Raw genomic sequence first — 10,485 nt, forward strand, 5'->3', positions numbered from 1 at the left:
TTTTCGAGGAGAACATAAACACCCTTTAGCTTCTCTCCGATTTTGCTTTGTCTAGAATGAGCAATAGTGCTATTTTGGGCTATGACAGGAATCGCAGTTTGGTTTGCATGAACTAGACTAATTACATCACACCTGCTGAAAGCTTACGACCGTGAAGACTGATCATTATCCTTACATATTCGATTTTTCCTGCTTGTTATTGCGCCGAATGTATCTGGGGCGACCGATGTCCACTAGCCTTACAGTGATAAGCCCAATCCACTCCAAGACCTTCTTCAGGTTTCAATTCAGCCCGACTTGCATGCGGTAAGTCGAGCAAAAGAGTTCAGAGTACTTTTGAGTTCCATTTCAGTTTGATCTTTTCGAGTTCGTGAAAGATGTTCAGGCGCAGCGATACCGAATCGTTTCTCCTCTTGAGTGAATGAATGGAGGTAACAACATTAGCAGGCTCGTGAAAACAGGTGAAAGCTTTAATGCTCAGGTGGCGTGCGTTCTGATGAGCGTTAGCTAGGTTTCATGTACTACCTTTCTATCAGCATCCTCACCGGTGAATCGTAATTTAATTGAGAGGAAGTAGAATGAATAGAACATGAAGCATTGCCTTTGACTTTGTAGTAACACGCATATGTGATAGTACGGTGGCCTGATTGATTGTTGGGCCACCACCAACAGCAAAATCACCTTCTCTAGATGATGAGTGCTGGTTGTTTCCTTGAAGTTGGCGCAGTAGTGTCAACTAATAAGTGGTCTGCAATGTAGCTATCCACGGACCCGAAGTTTGGTTTAAAAAACCCCAAAGTTAAATTATTTTGTAACACTCTGAGTAATCATAAACAAAATATTGCAAAAGGAACAAGGAATTCTTCTTGGTCCTGAAAGGTTGTTTAAAAGCGTTATTGTTTGTGCCGGATGGAGATAAAAAGACTGCTCCATTTTGTCAGCAGGGGCAATCCATGTCAACAGCGGCAATTGAACACAAGCCTATGGAAAGTGTGCACAAGCCCAGTACGTTTCCCGCCAATTCTGAGCAAGCCACTAGGGCCTGACAAGTGACACCCCTCTGGTGGATGTACCATGATCCATACTAGGATCTAGTGGTAGACGAACTCGGGCATGTTTACCACGTGGCTCGGCATTATAACAAATAGAAATGTAAGTGGCGGTTGTTTCCAGGCTGGCTCAGGAAAGATAATGTACGTGGATAATTTGCAATGACAAATTCTTCATTACAAAGTTGCACACATTGTGATTATCAACGACAAGAACAGAAATGGCAGCGAAAACAGATTGGTTTCATGTCACGAAGTACGGGAATAGACATCCAAATAAATTCAAGTCTAGTGATCATAATTAAACCCGAGACATCCATTGGATAATTGGATAAATTTGATTTGAAGTGAGTGAATAAAAATATTAACTGGCTCTGCTTTACATAGCCAAACAGCAAACCACTTCTTTTTGGAGAGAAACATTCTTTTTATTCGAGAACTGTAGTTGGCATGTAAATAATGAATGCTTATGAGTGCAAGGTAAGAATAATTTCATGAGGTAGCAGATGGAATGTAATATGGAATGGAACATTCCTTCTGTCACCGAATGAAATGGTTAATCCATTACAAGAATGTGCAACATTTATAATTCGTTTTCTACAACACCTGAATGCATTCTGTTCGTGTGCTTCGCCATAACCACCAAGGGTGTGACAGTGCAATGGAACTTATATTCACTGTGGAATAGTATTCAAATATTGACTGCTTCGAGTGGTGTAGTAAACTTAGCCTCCCAAGTTGATCCATGAAGCATTCTATAGTTTGTCCCAAGGCGAAGCCGAGGGAAAATAGAATGCTCTATGGATCACCGAGGGAGGCTAGTTTTACTACACCACGAGATAAAGCAGTCAATATTTGATTTATAACACCTCTTCCACAGATTCCGCTTGATTTTAAGCGATACATGATTAATTTAACCTCAATACAATTTAAACTTCAATTTGAATGTGACATTAGTTGAAAATTTACTTGCACATTTCCAAACTACCCCTTCACGAGATGTTTGAGCCCAGCTCTGTAGCGCTAGCACCCGTATATGCATTTGCACACAACAATGGTTCTCATGCGTATAGTACTTTGGTTGCTATGAATATAGAACTGTGGTTGCTACGAGTATAGTACTTTTGGCCGTGCACAGCAAGATAGCAAAAATTGCGAATGCCATGTGACTCGCTCTCGGCTAATCAAGATACAGAATCTGTGGGTGAGGTGTCATAAAACCTAATATTTTTTTTTTGCGGATGTTAGACAACCCAAACCAGGAAGGAAGAAAAAGCACAGCCAAAGTGGAGTTATACAACTTTCTCTTGAACCCTTTCAGTCTGCATCGCAGTTCATTGAACCAATGCACTCAATGCGGAGTACACTAACTGCTCTTTTATAGCAAAACCATCAAGAATTTTTTCATCAATTGGACACCGGAGCATACGAATGACAAACTTATCCGTTGGAAAAACAAGCAGGAAAGCGCTTACTCGTAATGAAGTGGAATAGGACACCTGTTATGATGGAGAATGTATCGGATTACCCTCACGCTGGTATTTCAACCACACGAATGAGAATCCTATTATGAAGAAAGTAGACATATTTTAATACATCAGCGCAGTTTCGTTTGAAATATTTTGTTTCTTTCGGGTCGAATTACCAATTCAATCAAGAGTAATCCGCTAAAGCACTCACAGATGGATTTTTTATTTGATGAAATCCTTTTTACTGAACAAACAAATCCGTTATGGGAATTGAATCGAATGTCTTAGAGGGAAAACTTACCCCGAGAGAAATCGTGGGTTCTGTTTGAGATCCGATAGGGAATGACTGCTGTTGGTGTTTAAATACAGGGTGTCCCAAGATACGTTCCAGATCAGAATGTTCATAATTTATGAAAATTATCGACTTCAATAAATAGACTGATGAGCCCAAACATTTTCCTTTCTTGTGTGAAGTTGGATTCGATTCAGTGGTTTTGAAACAAAGGTCATAATGTAACACCAGTCCGTTTTGCTCCATTACAAATTCCGGCATTGCTATTACTTCTAATTCAATCCTTGACTCATTCGCTTCATTCGATCGCGTATGTCATTGTCTGCTATTTGAAAGGCCAGCCCCTGCCTTAATGACCTGAACCACTTTTAACAGTTATAACAGGTGTTTGAGACACTCCTTTGTCAACATAAAAGAATGTATTACTATAATTATGAGAAGTGTCAACAACAGTTTTCCTCCTGTTTAGTTAAGTAATTTGATAAAAAAAGGCAGTTTAAGCTAAATGTTCAACTTGGAATGGTGAAAAATAGTACTGCGTTCCATAATGCCCTTAATTTGGAACACCAGTGAACTTAATCCAGTGGAAATATTACAGAAAATAGTACAATAAATGCTTCACGCTTGTGAAGGTAGAAATAATTCAAATTTTCGAATTTTGCTATGTTCCCGGAGATGAACAATTTTAGACACCTTATAGAGCGACGGGTCCACATAATCACTCCATTCTGGCTTTTATTCTTGTCATTTTTAGCAGTCTGTATAGTTTACAAACTGTACATGACACCTTTCAGAATTAACTACCCAATTATTTTGGAGTCACACAAGATACAATGAATTGATGATACCTGGAGGCCTATGTCACATTCACACCCCACTCGAGACGGATAGCTTACATACTTAGTCTATGGAATAAGCCCTTGCAGATCAAGGGTCTATGATATGCGAGGAGATTTGGCGATTAATTCTGCAAAACAAGACTGCGTTTTGACATCAACATTCTGACCATTCAGCGAGCGCCAGGCCTTCTATCGGGTCTTTGGTAACCCGTTGTTGTAGCACAAAAACATGGCATCCAAATTAACAATCAACAGCTCAAACCAAATTTCTGATCGAAATGACGTCGCAGTTTTTAAAGTCGACTCTGACTGTCTGGCGCGCAGGGTGGCATAACATTTGCATGTTAGGATATATAATATTCGACCGTGGTTCTGCACACTTGAATGTCCGATCCTAGGCCCACACTAACTTTAATAAATACATTAAGGGCAACTCCGTAAATTCGGACGTCCAGGTCAGACACTTTAATGAGCTGCTGTTGGAAAAAGTGAATGCGATACATCACTAGTAATGTGACATCGAGTTGTAGGAGAAAATTCCACATCAAACTAAGGTATCACCGCGTAACGACCTTGTACATCATAACTGTTGTCGAACGTACGCACAGAACTGGATTTTACGGAATTGCTGTCGGAATTACGCAGCAATAAAACATATGAATACATTACTAAGTTTGACAAAGTATAAGGACAGCAACCATACATTTTCCAATTCATTTATTTATTGTCTAAGTTGTTCAGCAAGACGAAGAAGTCATTGCAAAGAGTGTCCGATGAACGGTTACACACCTCTGTTCCGACACCCCTCTGTTCCGACTGCACATATTCCCAATCCTATCCCTAACCCTATAACCCTAACCTAAACCCTAACTTCAACCCTAAGCCGGAGTAACACAATCTTATGTGCGGGGTGTCGGAACATAGGGGTATCGAACATAGAACAGTCACCCGCTGAATAACCACGTTCTAGACGAGTTTGTAATTTCACCCTCGTTCTCAAAAGCAGCCCCGGGATGATAACGTGCCCCCTCTATTCTGATACAATGTTGATATAACAGGTACATGAAACAAATTTGAACCGTGTACTTGGTGTTTTAAATTTTCAACTTGTATTTGGTGGTCTACGTGACTATCAACTACACTCTTGCTCTCGAACAACCCTTTCCCTTTTCTATTGTGCTTATCATAGAAGCTGAACGGATTTTAAACAACAACAATTATCTGTTTCTAGATGCCTATGAAACTGAAATTCAATGGTTATATCGTGGTCTTGGGAAATGCTTACACTAATTTCAAGTTGGTTCAAACGCATTCAGATGCGTTTAGACGTTTCTCATGTGTTAGTAATGAACGCTTTTTCATTTCGGATATCAGTGTATGCATGCTCCATATAAAAAACGCATGCAATCAACCGTTGATAATAAACATAACGTTAATAAAAACCTCAACGTAATTGATCGTGGCGAATTGAAATTGTTACCAGGTTTTCAGCTCACGCTACAAAGAATCAATGAGGTTCATTTCTCTCACAGTTTCCCTTTCATATTGCTTGCACTATAAAAACAAAACAACATTTGATAGATGACATGAATGTCACACATGCATGTTCAGTCATAGAGATTCAGTTAAGGAGAATACACGAGAAAGTGTGGATTCGTAATTTAAGAATTCACGAGGCGCGAAGCGCCGAGTGAATTTGTAATTAAGAATCCACACATGCGAGTGTATTCTCCGACTTAAACCATTGCGTCTAAAGAAGTACTGTCATTAACAGACCAGTTGAGTGGAGATGAAAAGACTTACATATCTCGTGTCGAGTCGTGGCCATTAGGGTAATTTACAAGGGAGTTTTTTTTCGATGAGAGGCTCTTATACGTAATCAAGCATTCTGGCGTGTTAAGCATTTGTATCGTCACACCCGTACAACCAAATCATTTTGTGTGTAGGCTCCTACGTCAACATGGATAGTTCAAACGACGATTTCTTTCCGACTCAAATTAGTTTTTGCATAGACGGCGGAGAATCTGACAGTGAAGAGGCATTGGTAATTTTTGGAAGGAAAGTTTTCACGCATACGGTCCTAGTAATGCTCATAATGGAGAACAATTGTCCGACATGTTCAATGCGTGGATTCGTAATTCCGAATCCACACTTTACTAAAGATTCGTTGCTCCACTCCACACTTTGTGACCAGTGTAAGTGATTCGTAGTTCCGAATCCACACCTTTAACAATAGTTTGACGTCATAGCAATGGTTTAAATATTGTGTTATATCAATAGAATTCAACTTTGATAGAAGATGTTAGTGTTCATAACACTGCTAGAGAAGATCGTACCGATTGTATAGAGAGTTAGGATTTGAGTAATTTAATGTGTCGTGAAAAAATGGCCTACCCAAATCTGGCAGTAATAAATGTCTTCGTCGATGTTCGATTGGTGTATCGCTAGCTTTTGATAATGGTAACCTTAAAAAAACCGCAAAACAAATAAAACACAATTTTACACAAATAAAACACAAGTGTTCATTCAATGGCATGAACACTTATTGCTTTGCCATTCATAAAATAGATGTTTTGCTGAATAACCGTGGGAAATTCCCAGGAAACACTGAACCAAAATCTCTTTTGAAATCTTTGACAAAGTAAAGACAAATCGTTGACATGTTGTGATTGATTCGAAATGATTTGGCTGCCTATTAATTGAGCAAATCCCAGTTAACATATATAAAATTACTTCATACGTAATTCTAGGCAATTTCAAGGCAGAACCTCTTTTGAATCTTTGCCACAGTAAAGAACAAAAACCTTTGACTTTTTAAATAGTTAAATTATTAAAAATTACGTCGTGCGATGTTGCAAATCACGGTTTACGATTTGTAAGTCGAGCTCTGTAATTATTCTAACTAGATTCATTTGCGTGAAGACCCGATACAATCTCAAATATGCAATGAAATTTTGCAATGCGTATGGGTTCCACGGCGTTATTTGCTGAACAGTTCTATAGACGAATCCCAAATTAGCATTAAAACCGAGGCTATCAATGCTAAGCCATTGTAGAATTAAGGACATTTTTCTTTCTTTGTAATCCTCTCTACAATAGATGGCACTGATGACCTCAGTTTCAGTGCCGATTTCAACCTTCGACTATTCGTCAATAGTCCATGAAAGCCCAATACAGGGTGAGTCAGAATGACCTGGTCCCAAGTTCACCATTTTTGGTGTGGCAGAGTATTATAAGAAAAATAACTGAGTGTTTCATATGAATGGTTATTACCTTGTCTTTCACAGGATTTTTTTTTTTAAATTAGCGGTTGTGGTGAGAAATTATTCCATTTTCATTGAAGTGGCTCATTTTCCAGTCTGCACCCGGAATTGGTTTAAAATGTGCCTTTTGTTAAAGTAACTTCAAGTGAGTCAGTCACCTTGACTAGGTTTGTATTCATTATTACACTGCTTCACATCAGAAGCGATTTCAATAAATTTGTTGAACCATAGAACCGTAGTCGGAGTGTGATTTATCGTGTGTTCTTTGCTAGCGCTTTTCTTCAAATTAGTACAATGGATATAAACGAAACTAACTATTTCTAAAATGCCAGCCTTTTTACATGTCTCATTTGCACTTAATTGTTTTGATAATTGCTCCTTCTTTGTAATTTTGTCTTTAATTTGGGTCCAGATAATTCTAACTCAACATGTTCAGTGCGTATCAAAAAAAGCCAACAAATTATAACGGAATGCCAGACGTAGAATATTTAACCAACATGAACAATATAGGTATGGTTTGAAAGAAACACCCTTTCCACTTTAAAATGAGACATCCAATGTCCAAATCTGATAGTTATTGACAGATTTATGATCAATTTTCCAATCACCACATGCTAAAAAGAAAGTTTACCATGTAAACATGTTTACAAACTGATAGCAAAAAAGTATTAATAATTGTGTTAACTCGTTAAACTCCTTATTTTGTAGGCCAGGCAATTATCCACACAGATGAAATTAGGCTACCCTTATCTCAATGCCTAACATTGAGAACTTAGTCCCATGGTCAATTACTCAAACATTATCAGATTTGGACGTTTGGTGTCTCATTTTTTAGTGAAAAGACGGATCTTTCAAACCATACTGATATTTTATCTGTGTTGGTTAAAGGGAAGATACAACATTTGCAAACATCACAAAACGAAATGATCAAATTCTCACGAAATACCTTACTCGATTGTTAGGGAATGACAGTCTCAAGCATCCTGTGAAATCATGGCTCCTAGTGTGCTCTCATTTTCAAGAAAACTGGTATTTTTCCAACGCTGGTCGGCCGACCAGCGTTGGAGAAAACTGGCTTTTTTTTTCAAAAACTGCTCCTAGTTTTTCATAATTAGTTATTCCGCGTTTTCTTTGCAATTGTGAAGGGGTACGAGCCTGCTAGACTGATTCCCTGACCTTACAATTCCCCACGAAATCTATAAATTGATCCGTTTTATCTTAAGTGGTGTCAGGGAACTAGACTACAAGAACAAGATTGGTTTTCGTAGTTTTTCCAGCATCTACAAGCCCAAAACGTGAAACAAGTCAGTTGAACAATATTTTCTGTAACATACTAATCCTCTAATCCATTTATTTCTGAAAATTGCAGCAAAAGCAAATGTTGAACATTCCCTTTAATAACTCTGGGACTTTGTTTGCATTCTATTTAGATACACACTTTATAATACAGGTTTTCATTAGTGCTAAACTCACCGTTCTCAGCAGAAGCTTGCGTGCAGGTAGCAGCCACTAATAGCGCCGTGCAGACGACCCAACCGCTCCACCTTGTCGCATTCATGGTTGTGATTAAACCGAGACAGATCTGTGGAATACGAAGTCACGACTGGAGATGTGAATACAGAATACGCACACGTTTTGCATTCTAAATACCTGCGCGTGACATTCAAATGGCACTCGCGAATGATGGTTGTTAAAATTATGAGGGGTCCGGTTGGCGTAGCAGAACTTTCCTTGCCTTCCACCGCTTTGACCCGGGTTCGAATCCCACCCGAGCCAATATGTGGGTTGTGTTTTCAGTCCCTACCTGATTGGGTGGGTCTTTCCCCAGAATATTCTTCTGGGGTTTTCCTCCCACCTCTAAAACTGTTATTTCTCCTCATGGTTTTCTCTCCACAGGTTTCTTAAGGCTTGCCAGCTACAGTGCCTAGGGCGCTTTTGAGGAATCCTTGGTTTCAGTCCCAAAAGTAATAATTATAATATTAATAACAAGAATAATAAAATATTTGATCAATTTGATGTAATATTCTTTGGACAATCCTTTAATGCGAAACACCTTAAATTGGAGGAAATGATGGATGTTGGCGTTGCTTTGCAAACTGATTCCAACCTCAGTATATTGTTTCGCATATGTAGGTCAAACGAATGCCATGTGCAAAGGTTAAGAGTGGAATTTGTATAGTGCTTCCCCAACAGTGATTGTCCAGCAATGTTGTGTGGACACATTTTTAGTTCGCTATATATTGAGGATAGTCAGTTAAACAAGCTTTTGGTCAGCTAGTCAAGTCGAATCAGCATTGCGCATGCGCTTTATTATACCTGTTTCAACAGTGCAAAGTAGGGAAATCATTTTCTTAATTGATTTTGTTTGCATTCATAGGAACAGCGCCCTCGTGTGTCGGACAGAAATGTTTGTTTGGGGGAATTAATTTGAAGCTTTCCTGCAATGGGTATGGAGGTAGTAGGTACTCGTCATCCAATTTGAAAAAAAAAGGAAAGAAAGAGAATAAGAAATTGAAATCTGCGAGAAAGATATTCTTATAATAATGATACCGTCAGATGAGCGCTCTGACGCGAAAAACAATCGCAAGAAAATTGCATTGAAAGGTATCAAGGTTCTCATGCGTATTATGAATCCAATGTGCTCCCCCGATTTTTAAATTTGTCACAGGTATGAACCATAATTTTAGGAACAATGTGTTAATTTGCGACGAAAATGTTGAAATGTCATTAAAGTAGAAACATTGTTCTGCATATGACTTTTTGCTGGGAACATTGTTTTGTGATAACGCGTTCGCGCGTAAGGCGTCTGCACATACGCCCTTTAACCAGGCACTGTACAATAGCAAACCAAATGTTAAAATTAATAGTACATCATCAACAAAGGTTCATTTAGGTAATATCCTACGTCAAAAATCAATTCATATTTAAGGCGAGGTATATCACTTATGTTTAAGCTATATATCAATAGCATAGCGATTATTTTTGGAACAATTTTTACAAAAGAAAATGAAGCGTTACTCAGTACATGTATTTGGATGTTTGCATAATGACCAGCTAGCTGTTGACAAAGCTTCTGCAATTTAGCATTAACAAGGAACAATAAATTTTGCCGAATGGGTAATTTCAATTCCAATTAATGGCCCAGTGCAATCAGGCTTGGATACTTAACCGCCGCGCAGGACCACGGACGAGGGAGTTATTCAATGAAATTTAATTTAATGGGCAACGACAACCAATTTGCCGGCTGCCTTCTTGCATTATTAATTGCGCTGCTGATAATTTATTCATTCACCATTACATTTGAATAGACTTGATTCTCATCCATGCAAACAGTCCACGCCGAATTGCATCACGAACTCATGTATTTCCCAGGGGCTGATCCAGGAATTTTCGAGGGGGGGGGGTGTCATCAGCAAAAACATCTGAAAATGTACACCGGTTTTTTTCTTCTCTGGACACATGGCCTCCGTAAAATAAAAAACGTGGGGGGGGGGGGGGGCTGGTACCATATTTCAATAGGGGCGCTGTTCAAATTCGACGATTATTAACAATAGATTACAGAATGGTGTACCG

At 38.8% G+C, this 10,485-nt stretch overlaps 1 protein-coding gene across 1 annotated transcript in view; it reads right to left on the bottom strand.

Annotated features, from left to right (window-relative positions):
- LOC119725421 (G-protein coupled receptor GRL101-like) overlaps nt 1-8,470 on the bottom strand; it is a 33,379-nt gene extending 24,909 nt beyond the window's left edge. Inside the window, exon 1 of the mRNA XM_038196825.1 lies at nt 8,386-8,470. Coding sequence (XP_038052753.1) covers nt 8,386-8,470 — 85 coding nt within the window. The remainder of the gene's footprint in view (nt 1-8,385) is intronic.
- Nucleotides 8,471-10,485: the final 2,015 nt, after the last annotated feature.

This window comes from Patiria miniata, unplaced genomic scaffold, assembly GCF_015706575.1.
Source record: "Patiria miniata isolate m_02_andy unplaced genomic scaffold, ASM1570657v1 HiC_scaffold_19, whole genome shotgun sequence".
NCBI classification, from domain to species: domain Eukaryota; kingdom Metazoa; phylum Echinodermata; class Asteroidea; order Valvatida; family Asterinidae; genus Patiria; species Patiria miniata.